This window comes from Kryptolebias marmoratus, linkage group LG7 (genome assembly GCF_001649575.2).
Source record: "Kryptolebias marmoratus isolate JLee-2015 linkage group LG7, ASM164957v2, whole genome shotgun sequence".
NCBI classification, from domain to species: Eukaryota; Metazoa; Chordata; class Actinopteri; order Cyprinodontiformes; family Rivulidae; genus Kryptolebias; species Kryptolebias marmoratus.
This window is the reverse complement of record NC_051436.1, coordinates 2,159,027-2,179,460: the sequence shown is the minus strand read 5'-3', so window position 1 is coordinate 2,179,460 and position 20,434 is coordinate 2,159,027. Positions and strand designations below refer to the sequence as shown.

The 20,434-nt window shown below is 41.2% G+C and overlaps 2 protein-coding genes across 5 annotated transcripts in view; one reads left to right on the top strand and one right to left on the bottom strand.

The window, feature by feature from the left end:
• The window catches only part of LOC108250926, a 17,212-nt gene extending 13,673 nt beyond the window's left edge, over window positions 1-3,539 (top strand). Inside the window, exons 1-6 of one of the 4 annotated variants that reach the window (XM_025002781.2) lie at window positions 530-619; window positions 1,064-1,214; window positions 1,357-1,418; window positions 1,873-1,919; window positions 2,022-2,384; window positions 2,700-3,539. In XM_025002781.2, coding sequence (XP_024858549.1) covers window positions 1,874-1,919; window positions 2,022-2,384; window positions 2,700-2,890 — 600 coding nt within the window. In that variant the 5' untranslated portion in view covers window positions 530-619; window positions 1,064-1,214; window positions 1,357-1,418; window position 1,873 and the 3' untranslated portion in view covers window positions 2,891-3,539. Of the gene's footprint in view, window positions 1-529; window positions 620-1,063; window positions 1,215-1,356; window positions 1,419-1,824; window positions 1,920-2,021; window positions 2,385-2,696 lie in introns of those variants that run through there. The other 3 variants (XM_037976504.1, XM_037976505.1, XM_017441028.3) reach the window with 3 other exon arrangements.
• An 11,302-nt stretch (window positions 3,540-14,841) lies between these two features.
• Window positions 14,842-20,434, bottom strand: part of LOC108250925 — a 12,821-nt gene continuing 7,228 nt past the window's right edge. The window contains exons 6-10 of the mRNA XM_017441027.3: window positions 18,320-18,399; window positions 17,913-18,006; window positions 17,710-17,817; window positions 16,558-16,728; window positions 14,842-16,250 (exon numbers count right to left, since the gene is read on the bottom strand). Coding sequence (XP_017296516.1) covers window positions 16,129-16,250; window positions 16,558-16,728; window positions 17,710-17,817; window positions 17,913-18,006; window positions 18,320-18,399 — 575 coding nt within the window. The 3' untranslated portion in view covers window positions 14,842-16,128. The remainder of the gene's footprint in view (window positions 16,251-16,557; window positions 16,729-17,709; window positions 17,818-17,912; window positions 18,007-18,319; window positions 18,400-20,434) is intronic.

Genomic DNA, 20,434 nt, shown 5'->3' with positions numbered 1-20,434 from the left:
TGACCCTGCAGGTCTGAACCGACACCTGACCCTGACCCTGCAGGTCTGCTGATCCCCGTCAGACGATCTCTGCCTCTGTGAAGCTCTCAGATTGTTTACTCTGAACTTACCTGACAGGATCTGTTTTCATTAGTTTCAGTTTGCATTTGAAGTCTGTTTCTGTTGACAGGAAAGTCCCATCCTTCATCCATCAGGTGACACAAAGCAGAAACACTTGTTTGATTTACTGATTTTCTTGTTGTTATTGAAGCTCTTTTTACAGCCATAATGAACAGTGTCCAGCTGGCTGCCACTAATGTGACTCAGACAAACATTAGAAAAACTGGAACCTGTTTCCTTGTTGGCAAGGTTTATGTGGGTTTACAGACTGTCAACAAAAACATCTGTGCCTTTGAGTTATTTTTGGTAAATCTTTTGTTAGGTTTTCTGCTCATGTTCTGTTTCAGAGTCACCTGTTTTCATTTGTGAGGTTTGCTTTTCATATTTTGTTATCTCCCACCGCCACACCCATGGAGGGGATTTTTCTGATCGTTCTGCCAAAATATTCCCTCAAGCATAAGCTGTCATAAAGACGAGCTGCTTCATGAGGAGACACGCAGACTTCACTCCGTCTTCAAATGTGAGTGTCAAATATTTTATTTTTATTCTGTTGCTGAAGCCTTTTCTGGTAAAATTAGTTCTGCAGTTTTCTGCTGCTCTGGTTTAACGTCTGTGTAGATTTGTGTCAGGCTGAAGTTGTGAGTTTGACTTCAACATAGTCTGTTTCCTGTAACAGGTGGAGTCTGTTTAAGACCAACATCACCTTTTTATTAAACCTGTCAATAAATCAGTCTGAACTGAACCGATCAGGAGTTAGATTCTTTTTAAACACTTTTAAGTTTCATCCCAGCAGCTGCAGAAACAACAAGGTGGAAAGTAAAACTTTTTAATACATGCAGTAAAAAAAGTTGTTGTGCATCATTCTAAAACCACCAAAACAAATTAAAAGACAAGTAATAACAAAAGGATTATTTAATAAACAAAGCAGTTCGGTGATAAAGTTTTTGTTGTTTGGTCCTTACAGTGAAAATGTGACAAACTGCTGCAGTGTTTAATTCTCATGATCTGAGTGAAGAAACTCCTCCTCATCCTCGCGGCGGCCTGATGGCGAGGGTTCGAAGAGCTTGGGCTGTCCGAGGATCGTCTCAGCAACGTTTATACTAAACGTCCTGCAGGTCTGAGAGAGTTGTCCTCATCATTTAATCATTTAAGCTTGTGCTCCTTCTGATGTTTGACTGTTCCTTTCACCCAGGAGGTTATTCTTTCGGTTGTTTGTTTGTATAATAGTCATAACAGGATTCCCCTTTTTAACTATAGGACTGGAATTCCCAATGACATCACTTCAAACCAGCTCTGTAACAAACCGAGCTTGTTGTCAGGTAAATCACCAAATTTCAACAAACTACAAATCGTTTTGAAGGTTTTGAGATGCAGAATTTAAAAATAATAATACCTGGATGTTGAAAAGTTTCCTCAGGGTGACTCATTTTGCAGCTCAGGTCACAAATGATCAAAGCAGCTCTATGATGTAAAATCAGATCACTTTTTAAAGAGTGGGAATTTAAATTGTATTTTCTTAGCTTCTGTAGAGAAAGCCTCTGGTCTCAGATCAGACTCACTGATGGTCAGGAAAGCAACTATTTTTCCTTATCAGATAAAACTGGCGCCCCCTCGTGGCGGATATAAGTTTCTGCAGCAGATTAAATGTGAGGGGCTGGTAACATCTCAGTGTTTCAGGCAGAGTTAACTGACATTCAGAGATGCTGGAGGAGACGGCATCTTTTGTTGTCCTGAGTGACCTTTGACCTGAGGTGCTGCTGTCTCCTCTCACAGGATGAAGATGGTCCTGCTGCTCCTCATCCTCCCCTCATGTCTCTGTGGTCAGTTTCCATCTTCCTCAGCCTCTGTAGATGGAGTTTAAAGCCTCCCATGTTCCAGTTCTCAGTGTGTCTGCTCCTCTCTTTCCCTCTCTGTCTCCTCAGCACCAACATTTGTAGTGAATGTGACCCAGAGCTCCTATCAGGCAGAGGAGAAGCACAACATCACCCTGGAGTGGACCTTCAGCACCAAAGCTGACAGATCCTGGAGAGACCTGTTTATCCTCTGCAGTCTGTTAGCTCCTCTCAGAGAGGCAGTCCTGTATCATGTCCATGAAGGGCTTGAGGTGTCAGAGTCTCAGGATGGACAGTTTGCAGGACGAGTCCAGAGTGACAAAGACGTCCTCAGAGAAGGACGGATCAGACTTCATGTGTCCAGACTCAGGATTAATGATTCAGGTCTGTATGTGTGTGAAGTACAAGCAGATGGTGGCTACAACTCAGAGGCCTGCAGACTCAAAGTTACAGGTGAGCAATTCTGCAGATTTTAGATGAACTAAGGAGGAGCTTGTTTCTGGAGATCCAAAACACAATTATTTTTCTCAGCATGTTCTTTATTATATATAGTTTGTATTCTGCAGAGTCAAACCCTGTTATACAGGTTCCAGATATCTGAGAATCAAGTCACTTTGGTTGTTTTGTTGCTTATATGGCTCCAAATCAGCTGCTTCAACAAAATTCACATTTTAAATCACATAAACAGCAGCAACAGTGTCTCTGTCTGCAGCTGAGAAATACTTTGCATTTCCATAAATCTCCTTTACGTTTTGTCCTTCGCAGCAGCTGCTGATCTCTCCCAGCCTCAGAAACCTGTGACTCCACAGCCAGAAACGATCAGCTCCGGACTTTTATTTGGGCTGCTGATGGCAGCAGGAGCTGCAGCTTCAGTCGTGTTTTTATCTTTGTTCTGGAAGTTCCTCCTTGTGAAGATGTACGACAGGACCCAGAAGATCCAAGACGAAGACTCTCTCTGACAGTTTCCCCTGAATCAGGGGACATTCTGAAAACTCGGGTCTTTATGGGGAAAATTCAGTGAGTCACAATCAAACATCCAACAAACTGTTTGCTCAAATAATTTACCTGAATGCAAATATATGCTCTGTTATTTCCAAGTGATTTAATTAATTTACCATAAATATAGTAAAGACTCACATAGATCTTAATTCAGTGGTTAAATTTGATCAAACACACAAAATGTTTTCCTGCTCTTTTTAACAGTTTGTCCCAAATTGTAAAAAATACTGATAAATGTTTCAGTACTTATATCTGTATAACCTAATGATGAGTTGCATTATTTTGATTTTTTATCTTTATTCTACTCTTCAAAAGGGTTTTGCAGCTTTTATGTAGTGGTAAAAGAGGAGAAATGTCCCTTTAGATTTCAAATGTTGTGAGCTAACTTCTCATAAAAAGGGTTTCTGCATCCAAACAGAAATATTGTGATTAAAGCAGTTTATGGTGTTTATTTGTTGCTAATCCACCTTTACTCAGAAATGTCTGTTTCTCTGTTCGCTGTAAAAACGTCAGGATTTTATTTGACACGATGCGTAAAACAAAGTGTCTGCAGAAATGAGATATTTGTGTTGTTTTATAACCCTAAGAATAAAATTTATGGAGTGAAAATCAAAGCATCACTGTTTATTATTTAAGAAATATTTTCATTTGTTTGTCATGCAGCACATGTATTTTTTTTTAGTATAGTAAAATTGTACACATTTAAAAACTTCAGTCATTTTGTTCAGTCATATGAGTAATTTCCCCTTTTTTTTTGTACGTTGCCATCAGACCTTCATCAGTTAGACACACACACACCCACACACACACACACACACACACACACACACACAGACAAATAAGTACCACAGCAGTAAAGGTCAAGTTTCTCATATAGGATTAAAACTGTAGGGTGACTCAAAAAACAACATTTAACATATTTTAATGCAATTAGTGAGAATTTCCGTCAGTTTCTGAAAGCCCTTTCAAAGTGTCTGGATGTATTTTGAAGCTTGTTCTAAAAATAAGGATGATAAAAGTTTAATTTTATTTTACTTTAAAAGTGTAAATAATTCAGGATGTTTGGTTTTCCATACGTGGATCATTTACCCCAGAGTCTGCAGCTTCTGTTTAAATAAATGTTCCTTTTAAAGCTCATTCTGACCAATTTTATTATTGTTGACAACAAACATCCCTTCAAAATAAAATATTCAGAACATTTCCTGTTCTTCTCTCCACCATTAAAACTGATTAAAACTCTACAATAATCCTGCTTTAGACACTGACACAGGTGGAAACCCTGAACTCTCAGCTGTATTTGCAAAGTCAGGCAAATAATTGTTATTAAAAAGACTCTGAGGTCTTCAGCGTCCGTGCTGCGAGTTTCTCTCTTTAACCCTTCAGATCTGCAGGTGCCACACATTTAGGCTTTTTGCACAAGTTTGTGGTTTTCAGCATGACTCAGAACTTCTTGGAATATGAAAATAAGATGCTCTGAGGTCCGCCACCCAAGTCTTTTCCTGCCACGATGTGGCCCGACTGAGCCAAGTGGCACGTAACAGGAACCAAACCACCGGCTGTGGGCTTTCAGTGCCACTACAGTTACACAAAGAAAATACTACTCTGAGCATCACAAACACACCCATAAAACTACGCTTCATGGTGTTTTCTAAATGAGCACGGCTTTGAAATAAAAACAGAAAAACTTCTGAATGTGCAACTCTTCACAACAAGGTGGTATGACTTCTGACAAAGTTTGAAAAACAGAAAAACCACAGCTGCCTCTGCAGCTCAGAGAAGAAACATCATTCAGGTTAACGATTTTTACACAACCCGAGTTAAAGCTTGATAGATTTCTGAGGACTTTACCACAGAATGTTCAACTTAAAGATTTTCCACAACCTTTATAATTCTTATAATTAATACATAAAAACATCTGTCTTGTCTTCTGTTGCTTGGTGTCGCTGCTGAAGGAGCTTTCTGTCACATTTCAACAGCCTACAACCTGCAATCTCTCTAACAGCATCCTGACATTATGAGGTTATCACCTCAGACGGTACTTTTTTTTTAGATATTTGGGTATTTGGGTAGCCAGCTCACACTTTTGCCGTTCATATCAACACAAGAGTCCCCAAAGTTAAACCAAAGGTTAATTTTCATCCCCATGAAAACCTCTTTCACTCATTCTGTGAAGAACAAAATGATCGGCCGAGTTTTGTCTCACCTTCAGTTTGTTTCCACAGCTCAGCCAGAACTCCTTCATGCCTTCGTTTATTCTGGACTCGTCTCCACAGCGAGTCGTCCTCCTCCATCTAACTCTGTCCTCTGTGTCCTCTGTCCTCCATGTCCTCTCTAACTGCATCCATGTGTCCTCGCTGTCTTCTTCCTGGCAGCTGCGTCTCTTCTTAACGTTTCCAACCAAAGCTGTAATTTACATTTTTAGTCATTTTATCTCATTGTTTGTCCCAAAAGCTCGCACCACCTTCGGTCGTGTCTTATTTCTGTTTGCTGCCTCCAAATAACTGGATTGAGCTAAAAAAATAAATAAAAATAAAGACTGAAACTCTGCAGCTTCAATCCGTTATCCACCTTCAGTAATTCTTTAGGATCATTTCTGTTTTTTTTTTCGCTCCGAGAGATTCTGTTTTACAGATTTCAGCTCCTGACGCTTCAGTTGGACCCAGAAAAGCGTCTGTAAATGATCGGAACCTGTCAGAGAAAAACAATATTTGCTTGCAAATGAATCAACCAGCTCAAAAAAAAAGATTAAAATAGCACATTTATGAAAAATGTAAGAATGTTAAAGAAAAATGTCTTTGAGAAACTGTAATATTAAAACCAATATGACCAAATTAAACTGCTTAATGTTCAGTTTATAAAAAATTTACTCCATTTTAGTGTATTTTATTTTTAAAAACAAAGGAAATTAAATGTAATATAGGCTCTTTGAGTCATTTTAGGAGGGAGAAAAATCGTATTTTATATTCAGAAAATGAGCCATGATCCATTTTAGCCGAACGGGCTGCGCGCGCACAACGCAGCGCCAAAATCTTCCGGCAGCCAATCACGTTTCCGCGCGTCACCCCGTCTTCTCCAGTGATCTGGGTTTAATTAACTTGGCGGTGACGTCACGCGCAGTGCCGGTCTGTGATTGGCTGGCGCGTGTCGGCAGTGATGGAGCGCTTTTCGGAACTTTGTTCCTCCGTGACTTCCTGTGTGCGCGCGGACGCTCTGCCGGTGTGACTCTCCGTCCTGCTGATCCAGGTGAGGCTCGTCAGGTAACCGAACAACATTAACCTTCATCATGTGCTCGCTGCCGCGTGCACGACTTTTTATCTCTTATCTGAAAAACCACTGAATGCGCAAAAATGTTCCCGTTAATTTATTTTATATAAAACAAATAAAAACCGGTCACGTCAGAATATTCTCTGAGGAAAGAGCCTCATTTAAAGCTGCGGCGGCGGGCGATCATGTTTTACGTGTGTGCGTGTTATTTATTTATTTATTTATTTATTTATTTATTTGTCTGTTAGCAAAATATCTCCTGAACAACCGAACGGATTTTGATGAAACTTTGGGAAACCAATCATTGGATGAAAATCTACAACTGATTAACTTTTGGAGTCAACCGGATCCAAGATGTCCGCCGCAGCTAATCGACCTCAGAGAACACTAAAATGGCTACAACTCAGTTATTTTTACATGTATTAACCTAAACTTTGGTGTGGTAGTAGCTGAGACTGCTCCTCATCTTATGTATTTGAAAACTAACCGAGAGCTGTTATCAAATCTTTTGGCATGAACTGTTTGTCTGTTAGCAAAATATCTCACGAACCGCTGGCCGGATTCCGGTGAAACTTTCAGGAAATATTCCCTGTGTGTACGTCTGCAACTAATTAACATTTAGGGTCAATCCAGTTTAAGATGGCCGCAACAGCTGATCCAACACAAAGGTTTACAGGTACGGAGAGGCGTTTTTTGTGTGGTAGTAGCTGAGAGTCATCCATCAGACGTACTCTGAGCGTCAGATAAGACAAAATGGCTCTAATGGTTTAATATTCTAGCAGAAAAAGAGGCGACATGCGTTCCTCTAAAGAGGGCTGGGCCTTCAGCTTATTGTTTGATTTGTTAAATAATGACTTCATGAATTAATGTGTTCACCTGAGGCTGTATTAATTATATTTCAGGTACAACATTTTGAGTTGATGTGTAAAAACTTACAACTCAAAGACATTTTTCTTTCAGATGATTATATTTTTTACAGTCTGTAGAGCAGGGGTCTCCAACCCTGGTCCTGGTCCTCAGGGTCTCCATCCTGCAGGTTCTCCTTGTTTCTCTGCTCCAACACACCTGATTCAGAGGTTAAATCACCTCTTCTTGTTCTGCAGAAGCCTGTTAATCACCTGTTGATTCAATCAGGTGTGTTGGAGCAGAGGAACAAGGAAAACCTGCAGGATGGAGGCCCTGAGGACCATAAGATTCACTGCATCTGTTTAAATTAATCCTGATTTTGTCGTCAGGTTGTAGATGAATTCAGATTGTTATGGCTGATCACCTGAGACTGAGGGATCACTGACGGCACGGTGGCTTCAGGGTCGACAACGAGTCGACGTCTCAGTGAGGTTTGAGTTTCAGAGGAGGTTTTATTGTTCCTCCTGTTCGGTGAAGCCCGTCTTTCCTCCTGAACTGAAGAGGATTTCAGTTCCTCAAACTCTGCTGATTTACGTCTTTTATAACTCTCACCTCGGCGCTCTCCCACTTAAAAAAAAAAAAACACATTTTCTTTAAGTTTTTGTGGGGTGAAAAAGACCTAAAAACCTCTATAAATTGCTGTTCAGATCTCTTCAGTGGAGTGCAGTGAGTCTGCACACGGCAGAAAGGTTCGTTTGATTTGGACCCGTTTTCCAACCAGCGGTTTGCTGTTTCACTGAAGCTTCCTGTCTGTGGTGCAGAGGTTCACCCAGCATGAAAAGCTTCAGCTTATCAGAGTCTTCTAAGAGCTCCTTCCTTTTGTAAGCCCTTTTAAGGGTTCGAGTTTTAAAAGAAATGCTGACAGCGTGTTTTAAATTAACTCACGTGTGTGTGTGTGTGTGTGTTGGATCATAGAGGTTTTTTCTTCCAACATTTGTTCTGCTTGTGTTAGAAGCTGTTCTGCAGACTCAAATACCTCCTTAGAGTCAAAGTACAACAACATCCAGCTGAAATACAACATCAGGCAGTAAAAGATTGTTTTTTTTCTGTTTTTGCATACAGGTCCTGATTATATGAAACCAAAAATCTTTTCTTCCAGCTGTTCCCTTTTCAGGGGTCTCCCCAGCGAGTCCTCCTCCATCTAAATCTGTCCTCTTTGTCTCTAACATCCTTCTGTCCCTCCTCTGCACATGTCCTCTCTAACTTTATCTCCCAGTCCTTCAACCTGTGCTGGACCTCTGATGACCTCATTCTGTCCATCCTCATCCCTCCTGTGACCCATAATAAGTCAGATGACTTTTATTTTTGCGGGCGTACTTACCCAAACTCTCTGACTTTTTCTTTGAAACCACAGGCCACAGTTTACTTCCTCCTCCGTCTCCACTGTGGCTGTGGCTTTGTTGGGCATCTGTCTTCTTAAATCTGCATTTCCAAACTCAGTTACATGAATTAGTGGCGCTGCTAATTCAGAACTCCATTGGGATTCTGCTGTTAAATAGCCACTGGGCCACGCATTGACGTTAAAACATCCTCACCCCGCTGGAAAGGTAAAACAGTAACTTTAGGATCTATAATGGGAGCCAAAATGTGGACAAATGTCTGATATGTGCACCCAGTTGTTGACTGGTGTATTGGTTATATTTGAGCATTGTTTGGCACTTTTTGTATTGACATTAAAACGGCAATGAAGTTCGTATGCCGGTAAAATCAATTGAAAAGAATGTAGCTAGCAATGTCTTTTTCTTTCTCTGCTTAAGTGTTTTGAAATTTATTTTTTTAAATGAAATTCTTAATGTGTATCTCTGACCTTTAGGTCATTTTTTTTGTTTTGTTTGGACCAGATTCTTCACATGGATTTACAGATGGCAAGCTAGAACTATTCTTTAATATATGCACCAAAACTGAAACCTTTCCTTTGACCTTTGACCTTTGCTGCCACCCTTCTGTCACAAATAGCTCCTGAAACTTTTCTCCACCCACTCCATCCTGCCTGGACTCTCTTCTTCACCTCTTTACCACCGTCCCCGTCCTCCTGGACAGTGGACCCTAAGTCCAGCTTCCACAGCTGTCTCCCAGATCTTCATCGTGTGGCTCATCATCTTCATTCCCCTGTAGTTGCTCTGAACATCACACTTTTTCTTAAATATTAACACCGACATGCTTCTCCTCCATTCATCAGTCTTCCTGTTTCAGGTCTTCAGATACACCTTTAAGGCCTGGAGCTGCCTCTCTCTGCTGTTCCCTGCGGTTCTGTTGACCCGACGGTTTGGTCCTCCTGGGTTCTTCTGGAGCAAACGGCAGTCATGGTCCGGGGGAGCGAGCTCCATCAGAACCATAAAGGGTAAGCTGGTGCATTCAGAGATCAGGACCTGGTTTCACGACGGATCTGAATCCAAACCTGAACAGTCATCCATCGTAGGAATCTGGACTGTTTTTATTTATGAAGATGTTTTTGTTTACATCAGAGGAGCTTTCTCAGTTCAGAGTTTATAATTCTGAAACTCCTCGGATGAGACGGGAAAACGTCTTCAAGAATTAAAGAAGTCCGGCTGCCTTTGGTTCCCAGTGTCCCAGAAAAGCTGCAGAAATCTTATGGAAGACTTGAACCTGTTTATAAATCCATCTGAGATTAATTAGTGATCTCAGTGCAGAGCTGCAGGAAAACCTTCCAGCCTTGTGTTAATATTAGTTCAACCAGCTGGCTGCTTATTTTTACAAGATTAATGTACAGATGTAAAAGTTCCCTGATCGTTTTATTTATGTTTCAGAGTAATCTTTACATAGAAGACAATACGTCCTTTATTGTAGTTAGTTATGGTTTCCTGAAGGGATATTTGTGCCTCTCAGTTAGTTTATAGGTCAGAGTTTGGTTGCTGTTAAAAAGGTTCTTCTGAAAATTGTCAGTTTATGGACAGAAAACGAGGGGAAACCTGGAGATCAGACCCTCCAGGATTTCGCGATGTTGCGATCGCAACTATTAACGCAAAATCAAGCAAACCCCGCGAAATCGCAACTTTTTGCAACTTTGCCCAAAACGCCGCAACTTTCCTGCAACTTTAACCCGATATTTATTGTTTCTAAAGTGATTCGCCACCGTTTCTGCGGTCTAGTCTCTTCTTTGTGGGTTTGTGTGGCGTGGAATACAAAATAACCCCAAATAACTCAGGAAGAAGACACGTGACATCACTTCCTGTTAACATCAGAATGCCGGGAGCGTGCAGGAGCAGCGACCGAAGCCAAAATGGCCGCTAATGCTTCACATTTGCTCACAAAGATTTCAGCAAACCAGTTTCCTCCCCAGCTGCAGCTGTTTTGCACATCCTGCAGTGTAATCATGGAACATAAACGCATCGACAAACACTTTGTGTCTGCAAAACATGTGAGGAGAGCTGCAGACCAGGGACAATCCAGAAATGCTCATGAATGTCAGTTTAGAAGCTCTCAAAGTTCTCAAATAAAGCACCTTTTGAGAATGTCAATGTTTTTTGGGAATTATCTTACAAAACTAGGAAGTATTTTTGGTTTAGATATTAAAAGTTATGGTTGTTTATTGATTTTAGTAAAAAAAAATTGCAACTTTTCATCGCAACTTTTAGGAAAATGCCCCACGAAATCCTGGAGGGGTTGGGAGACCTGTTGATCAAAGTCCGGCTTCATTAAAGTTTCTCCTGTTCTCGACTCAACCAGGTTTGATCCAGAGCAAAGTTCTGCTTGGTTTGGGTCTCGGGTCCAGGTTCAGGTTCTGGTCCCTGTGAGACCTTCGGTCTCCTGTGTTTGTTGTATTCTTGGAGTTCAACCTTCGCTCAGTCCTCCAGAGAATGATTTCAGCTCCTGTCGTTAAAAAAACCCTCATCCCACATCATGATGCTGCCGTTATTTTTTAAATGGGTAAAAGATTTTGAACTTTGTCTGAGTTTAACTAAGCTTCAGCTGTTTGAAAAAGATCCAACCTGAAATGAGTTATTTAGTGTTTTATTAGTTACAATAAAATCCCTCCTGATTTCCTGAAACAAAAAGCAAAATGTAAAAAAGTTTAAGAGTCTGAAAACTGTTTTTCATTTATTGATTCTTATTGTTCATCTTAAAATAAGAGTGACTAAAAACGATTGAATTTAATAAAACTTCTTACAGTACAGATGTGTTTTTCTTGCAGGAGACCAAGATGCAGAAGCTCCTTGTCCTAATCTTCGTCTGTGATCTCTGTGGTCAGTTTCCACTTCGTTTGTTTTTCCTGTAAATAAGACCGGTTCTACATAAAGATCCTGTTGATCTGAACTCTCTCTCTCACCTTGCAGGACTCTGTGGCGTGGTAACCATCTACGAGGCGAAGGAAAACCAGAACGTCACCATCAAATGGGCCACTGGGATGAAAACTGAAGTCGCGCTCATGAACATGATCTGCGAGCTTCACTCGGACCACGTTAAGGTTTTGTATGAAATTATGGGGGGAGTTCCAGTTCTTCAGCACCAGCAGTTTGCAGGACGGGTTGATTTCGACAGACAGGCTCCCAGGAAGGCAGAAGTCAGACTCCATCTGTCCCGAGTCACGGCCACGGACTCCGGGAACTACGTCTGTTATCTGGTCGGTAACTATGACCAGAGGTCCAGGAGGTGGGGGCTGGAAATGTCCGGTAAGATGACTCCGATTTCATTTAGTTTGATTTGATTTAAAGTAAAAAACTGATACAAGCTGTGCTCCCCCTCATAGAATATTTTCTCCTCAACGTAACATCTGGAATCGAGTCAAGAAGCACGCCGTGCTCTCCAACCACTGCAGGTAAAACTCAACCTATCTGAGAAACTATCTGACTGTCATCAGTCAGCTCTGTTGCAAGCGAAGAGCGAGGGCATGATGTAATGGTTTCATGTCTTAGAGGTTGTGTGGGTGCTGGGAATGGGCGGTAGGGGAATAAATTTACCTTTCTGCTTCACCACTCATTTCTTTCAAGTTGTTGTCACTGATAGAATCGCCTCCACCACAAAAAACACATAATGTTGGTGATGAGTCAGAAAAAACTAGAGACGCACAGAAAGCGCAAAACCTCCGCTAAGGCCGACAGCTCTGGGTCATAATCTCCATCCTCAACCATTAATTGCAACTAAAAGCCAAAGGAAGCTTTAGAAAGTGTGTTTTCTGTGAATATGCAGTGTGAACGCTGAGCGCTGACTTCCTTCGATGAGTTGTGAAAGCTAAAAGGTGGAGAACAGAAGCTAAAACAAGTAGCTAGCAGAACCCACACGTGCATTTTCCAAACAAACCCTAAACCTGACCCATTTAGGAGGAAATAAACAAGCTTTCCTGCAGTTTAATCTTTGTTTCCATAAAGCATTGTTACAAAAGAAATAATAAATAATCAACCAAACATAAATTTTAGCTCATCAGTTCTGTTGGATATAAACTCTGTTTCTCTGACCTTCATCGAGCTGTCTGCTACAGATAAGATATTAACTGTTCAGAGCTTTCCCACCGAGCTCCACTTCAAAATGACCGGAATACGTTAAACCAGGAGCGTCCAACCCTGGTCCTCAGGGCCACCATCCTGCAGGTTTTACCTGTTTCTCTGCTCCAACACACCTGATCTGAGTCAATGGGTGATTAACAGGCTTCTGCAGAACAAGAAGAGGTGATTTAACCTCTGAATCAGGTGTGTTGGAGCAGAGGAACAAGGAGAACCTGCAGGATGGTGGCCCTGAGGACCTGGACTGGAGACCCCGGCGTTAACCGAACGTCTGCTTTAAGATTAGCTAATGTTGCGTCCTTTCACAGCCATGTTTTTGAGAAAAAGTTGGTTTCTAAGCCTGAAAAAGGCCCCTATTTGTTCAGCCGTTAACCCATCCTTCTCCACACTAACTATTAGACAGAAGATCCCTTTAAAGCTGACTGGAGTATCTGTTTAATGCTCCTCTGAAACTAGGACCTCAGGTGGAAACTCTAACACGTTTTCTTCACACAGATTCCAAACCAGGAGGACCAGAGTCGGGAAGCGGATGGAAAAATTGGATCCTTTTGGTCGTGGGAACTCCAGTTTTGACAGTTGTCATATTTTACATCGTGTATCGTATCACTCAAACTCGAAGACGTAACTCGGTCCCGTCGGGAACATAAAGGAACTGTGAATTTAATCTGTTCTGGAAAGAGATCCAGTAGATGTTTTAGCCTCAAAGGGTCCAAATTTGCATAAGTTTATTTAAATACGAAGTTGTTGTTAAATCAGAAAGGCTGGTTTTGAAACCTGGGGGAATTTCTAATTTAGCAGCTAAACAGGCAAAAAACTAAAAAAAAAATGTCTAAAAGAGAAGAGATTTCCTCATAATGGAAGGATATATTCTTTAGAATTAACTAAAGAATTTATTTCAAGTCTTTATGAATCACTGAACCGTAAATTTTAGGCTAATTAGTTTTGTAACTGAGAGTTTTTCTAATTTATGCCATGAAATTATGAGCAGATGTGGGTTTTTTGGGTCACATTGACCCTCTGTGGACCGAGACACGATGCAGAAACTTAAAGTCCAAATCAGAACCCGGAGCAGAGTTTGTTCGATGCGCAGAACTGAGCAGAACCCAAATAAAAGAGCTTTTTAAGATAAAATAACAGGTTATTTTTATTATCGTTTTATTTTGGACCGAGAAGACAGATGGTTCGAGAGGGGGGTAAAAGAAGCCATTTATGTCTAAAAGGAGAAACCAACATTAAACAGAGGAGGAGGTCTCAGATTTCAGCTTTCAAAAACATATAATGGAGCTTTAGGCCTGATCCCCAGTCAGTTTCACTCCAATCAACACCTGCACTCATGTGACNTTCTGAATTGAGAAAGCTCCTCGGATGAGAAGCGAAACGTCTTCAGCTACAGAATAGAAGTCCAGTTGTTTTTGTTTTTTAACTTTTTTTGAATTTACCATGGCCTGGATGACTGAGAATCTACACCAGCATGTTATTTTTAACCTTTACTGTACTTTTTAAAAATATATAAATGACATTATTTTCAGTAATAAAAACCTTGATGTCATCAAACCTGAGAGTTTTATTCTGTCTGAAGAACTTTTAATGAATTTGTTTTTATTTGTCGACTTTACAGCTCTGGTTAAAGGTCAAAGGTCAAACTTTGTCAGATTAAAACAATCTGAGGAGACAAAGTAAATCAGACGGGAATTAAAAAAAACACATGGACAGGTCTCCAGTCTGTCACAGGGACACCAGGACAGGGACACATGGACGGGTCTCCAGTCCACCACAGGGACACATGGACAGGTCTCCAGTCCGTCACAGGGACACCAGGACAGGTCTCCAGTCCTTCACAGGGACACCAGGACAGGGACACATGCACATGGAAGTCATATTTCTGCATTAATACCTGAGGTCATCAAAGGTAAATGTTGGAAAAACTTCTGTGAGAAAATTCTAATAAACATAAAACTGTAGAAGTGATGCTGGCATATATAAATATATATATTAAAGCTTTTATTTCAGCCCATTGTGGGCTTGAACCTGCAGCCTCCAGCAGAATCAGACCAATCAGATCCTCCTGAGGCTGACCTCTGTCTGTCTGCTCCAAGCTGCTGACAGATCATTTCTGTCCTCATTTTAGTCTCAGAAACAGAAACTCAGCAGAATGTGTCCACAGCTGTCCTGCAGTCCTGATCTCTGCCGACAGGAGGCGTGTTAGATCTGCTCACCTGTACCTGCAGCTGCCAACGGGTCCAAAACTCTCCGAACAAAACAAAACACAGCAAGCTGAGGGATGAAGGCATTCACTGTTTATTAGGAGGAACTACTTTGTGGGGCGGAGGATTGTTTTTTAGGTGGGGCGCAGCCTCACCTGCCCTCATGGACCAGATTTAACAAAACTACTTCATCAGTTTTCAGCATCGATTACCAGAAATCATCTTTGAGACGATTTTATCCGGAAGAGAGTGAGCGGCAGCAAACATCACATCCAGTAAAGTTTGTAAAAACAAATATATGTACAAAATAAAGCTCTTTACAGTCTTTTTATAAGTTTGATCTAAAGCATTGACTAGAAAACAAATATTAGCAGTAACCAAATAGTTTGATATTTTAGTTAAAATAACAAAATCATAAAAAGTTTGGTGTAAAAGCCGAGTCTAACAGAATAAAAGTCCTTCGCACAGAAGAACGATGTTCTCCACCACCTGGTTCCGCCACGATGTTAGAGCTCATTAAAAAGGCTTTTCCTGTATCCATCTGCATGAATACGCTGACATGTTAGATTCTCCACAGTGTGGATGTAAACGGATGTAGACTACAGAGAAACCACAAGTTGAAACATGATTTCAGAGTTATAATCCTAGATTTGATCTGATCTGAGACTGAAGCTCTGAATAACCAGGCTGTGGAGGAGGAGGAGACGCCACCAGCAGCTGTGCAGGACCCCAACCACCTCCACCCGTCTTCCCTCGAGGTCCAGCAGGCCGGACCACGATGGAAACAGATGCTTCTCGCTTTGTGACCAGAGAGCGAATATTTAACTCTGCGTGGAGAACGTGGATCGATCGTCGCAGTTTCAAAGGGAGCCGTCTGGTCGGGTCATGGAGGCAGAAGGTCCAGGAGGGAAACCCGGACCTCCATCTGTCCAGATCCTCCTGGGGAGTCCCCAGATGTTCCCAGGAGACTTAAAGACCAATTATCCCTCAAAGGTGACCCTGGTTCCAGCAGTTATGACAGATTTATATAAGTTCACTAACTTATCTTTATAGTTTGAAAAACAGTTTTATCAGAAACTCCAAACAAATCATGAGCTTTAAAGAATCTACAGTTATCTTACAAACAGGACATTATTCTAAGTAGTTCAATAAAAAATAGTTTGTTTTTCCTCTAAGTTAAATGTGTTTTTATGAAGATGTTAGAGAACTGAAGGGTGTCTTGGTCAACCTTGGTAACCTCGTTTGCAAATAAAACAAATAAAAAAAAGTTAACTTTACAGCTTGTTTTCAAGTTGGCAGGAAGGCGTTAAGACTTTAACTCTTCGTTCCTCCCGTGTGGATGTTGAAGGTCGTCGATTAAAGGTGCTAAGAGGAAGAGGAAGAGGAGAAGGGACAGACGGAGGAGGAAGGCTGAGACGCGAGGAGCTCGTCGCACCACGCCGGCTCGTCCAGGTTGATCTCCACAAACGGGTAACTGGAGCCGGCCACTGGGAAGAAAGGTAAAAAATATATAGATTTAAACATTTTCTGAACACTGATGGTCTGAAAATATCTGAGGATTTCAGTATTTTATTCTTTAAGGTCAAAATTAACTTAATTTGTCAATAATGTCAACATTAATGAATGAATATTTTCTCATTTTAACATTCTGCATCATGTCAACCTTTAAATCTTTAACTTTTAATAACTTTGTTCCATTTTCCTTTAAATATATTCCCGTTTTAACCCCGTTTTTAATGCATAATGATGCTGACTGAGTTTGTAGAAGAAGATCAGGTTTCTGGGAGCTCTTACGTGGGTGATTGTTGTTTTCGTTCTGCGGCTCCTCGGCTGCATCGAAGAATAAGTTGTTGCTGCTCAGCTTGACGGACAGTTTCTCAGTTTTGTCCTCATCCAGTGAAGAAGTGAAGCTGCTGGACGGGGACTTCGGCACATCGATTGCTTCTGGCTGCTCCTGAGGAACCGCTGAAAGAGACAAATCCCTGTTAGTCCAGAGTTAGAAATTACACTGAAAGGTTAGTAATGAGACATGGTTGTTGTTTGTTGTGTAACACAAGTTGAGTCCGCTTGTAGAAAATTCTTAGACATTGAAGCCATTTAAAAGTTACTCTGAACTATTTGCTCTACAGCAGGGGGGTCAAACCAAACGCAAGGGCGTCAAATTTAAAAATTTGGTCCTAGCCAAGGGCCAATCACGATCAATATTTATTAAAAATACATAAATTAATTAGTTTTAGATGTATTATGTCAAATCATTCATATGGAAATATCAATGACCTTCTCCCAGTTACAGATTATACAGAATTTAGAGCAAACAGACTTTAATGAACACAGACAAACAGATCAAACTTCAAAAAGCTCATCATTAGCTGTCATTTCTTACGCCTCACTCAGCTTTTAAATGAAGTTTTTAACATTAAAACAGACAAAAACCTGATCATACAGAAATTAAAACTATATATTGTTGGCTTCTAAGTCACTGTCAGAGAAAACTTCAGTTTTTTTAAGCAAAAAAAGAATCAAGAATCAGAGACTTGATCTGACCCAGACTGGAGGGCCGGATGAGATGTAACAGAGGGCCGGATCTGGCCCGCGGGCCTTCAGTTTGACACGTGTGTTCTACACGTCATGGTACAATTAAGTCAACATTTCAACAATAACAAACCGTCACAGTTTAGTTGAGGTTGGACACAAAGACGCAGACTGACAGGAGGACTGGATGGAAAGTTTAAAGATTTAATAAAAACGAACAAAAACAAAAGAGACGCAGACAGAGTCTAATGAGGACTGAACTGGGACCGATGAGGTAAAAGGTAACAGGTGAGACTAATGATTACAAGGAACAGGTGTGAGTGGGCGGGGCAGAATAAAGCTGGAGAATAAACATAAGAGATCTACAAGAACCCTGGAAAGGGAACAACAAAAGACAAGTAACTTGATTGGTACCGGTCTCGTCACTGGAGCCCTTCTCCTCCGGTTCTGGACTGGTGCCGTTGGCCACTGGTGCGGCTGTAATGTCTTCAGTCATCGGGATATCCTTCGGAGCCGGTCGGTCTGAAAATAACCACATGAAAACCAAAACAGACTCCTGCTCAGACTGATGGTGAACGTCTGTTTGAAGGCATGTAGGTGCTGAGACAGAACCTTACCCAGGTCGTCCACGTAGACCTGTCCAAATGTCCCGGTGGGCTCGTCCAGATGGCGGGACGGCGAGGAGGGACGCTGGAGATCGAACGAGTACGTCTGGAAAACAAAGAACAACAATTAGAGTTTGTTTTTTGGTAATCTTAGATCCGTTGTTCCCAAACTTTTTAACTTTTGATTCCTAAAATCACAACAATGTTAACAAAGTAAATAAATAAAACCAATGACAAAAGCTAAAAGTCATATTATACTAATTGATTTTTATTTATGATCCAATCTGGACCCCCGACTTGGTGTTTTGTGACCCACGGTGGGCCCCCTGACCCTAACTTTGTCAGCCTAGATGGTAACATGTCAGAAGACGTGTGAGAAGACAAATTAAATAAAAAAGGTTTCTTTATTGCTGCCTTACCCTGGACGCCCTCCTGAGCATGAAGAGGATGACGCACAGAATAATGATGATGATGACGATCAACACCAGGACCACATAACCTGAGAGGAAGAGGAGCGGGAGAAGTTTTAACGTTTAATTTATTCGTTTTTAGGATCAAAACCAGATGATCCTCAGAGTTATCCATCTGTCATTTGTTCTGCCTCATCATGTAATTACAATTACAGCCACTGGGGGTCACTAGACTTCCTCCAGATACATTATATTCCTTTTTTCTGTAATTTCCCCAGAGTTTCCAACCAAAACCCCTAACGAACAGCATTAATGCATTCATAAGGTCAGTTTTTTTTTACGTTGCAGACATTTCCTTCATGTCATGTCATCATACCAGTCAGTAGGTTTTAGGTTATTCACAGAGGAAGCTCATTGTGGCTTTATTTGGCACATTTAACTGTGTAATGATGTAAAAATGCACCGGTGTGGCTCACTGATGTGTTTTTAATTCAAAGTGTGGTCCTTCAGTCCTTATAAATAAGTCAAAATGGCCATCTGGGAAAAAAACAACAAGTTGTCCCAACATGCTCTGGTAGAGAAGAGTCAGACGTTTCCATTAACTCGTCACAGACATTTATTTATTTGGAGGTTTAATGATTTATTTGAACTGTTTAATATCCAGAGTGGAACGATTACACAACATAAAACTTCAGGGATTTTTAAAAACAAGTTTGAAGTTGTTGTGGATTTTCTCTGCTTTACGCTGAGTCAAAATTATAAATATTATACATAAATACACACAAGTCTGTCATGAACTGGAGCCTGCTGGGACACCGGTGTCTCTACATCAACATGGACTGAGACAAACCTGCAGCTGTCCTCAAGGACAACATGTCTTCTGGTGGTTGGACGGGACAAAGACTGAGCTGAAGACAAGCAGTGGTTTGGATGAGTCAGTGTGAGAACACCGAAGCAGCTGCTAACGGGCGGTAAAGAGGTGGACTGTCTCCTCTTTCTTTAACTTCACATCAAATCATCAGCCCGCGGGACACCCAGCTGTGTAATTTGGACATAGTTGGACTACGATCCCAGCACATCATCTCTGGTTTCTGATTGGATAAATCAGGCTAACATTAAGTTTCTTGTAGGACCTGTCCAAATCCCTGAGCTCGACCCGATGGACAGTTTGTGGACTGTGCTTAAAAGCCGGGGTTTGTACAGAAAACCAACCGATTTAAATGAACTATTCTGCCATGAGGAAGAGTCGGATATCTGCCAGAAGCTCAGTGATGGAGACAAAAAGCCTGAGGTCCAGGAGACGCTGGCTAAGAGACATTTAACCTAAAGATAAACCAAAGATAAGTTGAGGAGAACCAAACTACAATATAACATAAACTAAACTAGAGTTTAAAAACCTCAGCCGAACAGATACTAGATCAGATAAACAAGGAGGAACAAGACTGTTAAGAGCTTTAAAAGTGAACAATAAAAGTTTAAAATCAATTATAAAACGGGGTGGTGAGCTCACTTCAAAATCCACAAAGACCAAATCTAAACAGAGTTTATTTTCATGTTTGCGTTCAAAGATTTATCTGAACCAGTAGTTTTCGAGGGTGGAATGAACGCACATTCAGTGAGTTTTGGGTGAGCAAGTTTGAATTCATTATGGATTTTCTCAGATATATCCATACCACCACAAGGAAACAAGGAAAACCTGCAGGATGGTGGCCCTGAGGACCAGGATTGGAGACCCATGCTGTAAGACTTTGCACAGCTTTGAGCACTCCACCAGGTGTGTTCAATTTGGGCAATCAGCAGCTCCTATCTAAAGGTTTTGACTGAACAGCAACCTGAACAGATGGCTGCTGCAGGAACGGCACAAAGACTGCGAGGGAAAATAGGACTTTGATTTTTAAAGGATTATCGGTAAGCTCGCTGTTGATTTCTTAAAAGCGCCGTTGAACTTTAACCCAATATTTGTTTCTAAAGTATTCTCCACCGTTTCTGCGGTCTAGTCTCTTCTTTGTGGGTTTGTGTTGCGTGGAATACAAAATAACCCCAAATAACTCAGGAAGAAGACACGTGACGTCACTTCCTGTTAACATCAGAATGCCGGGAGCGTGCAGGAGCAGCGACCGAAGC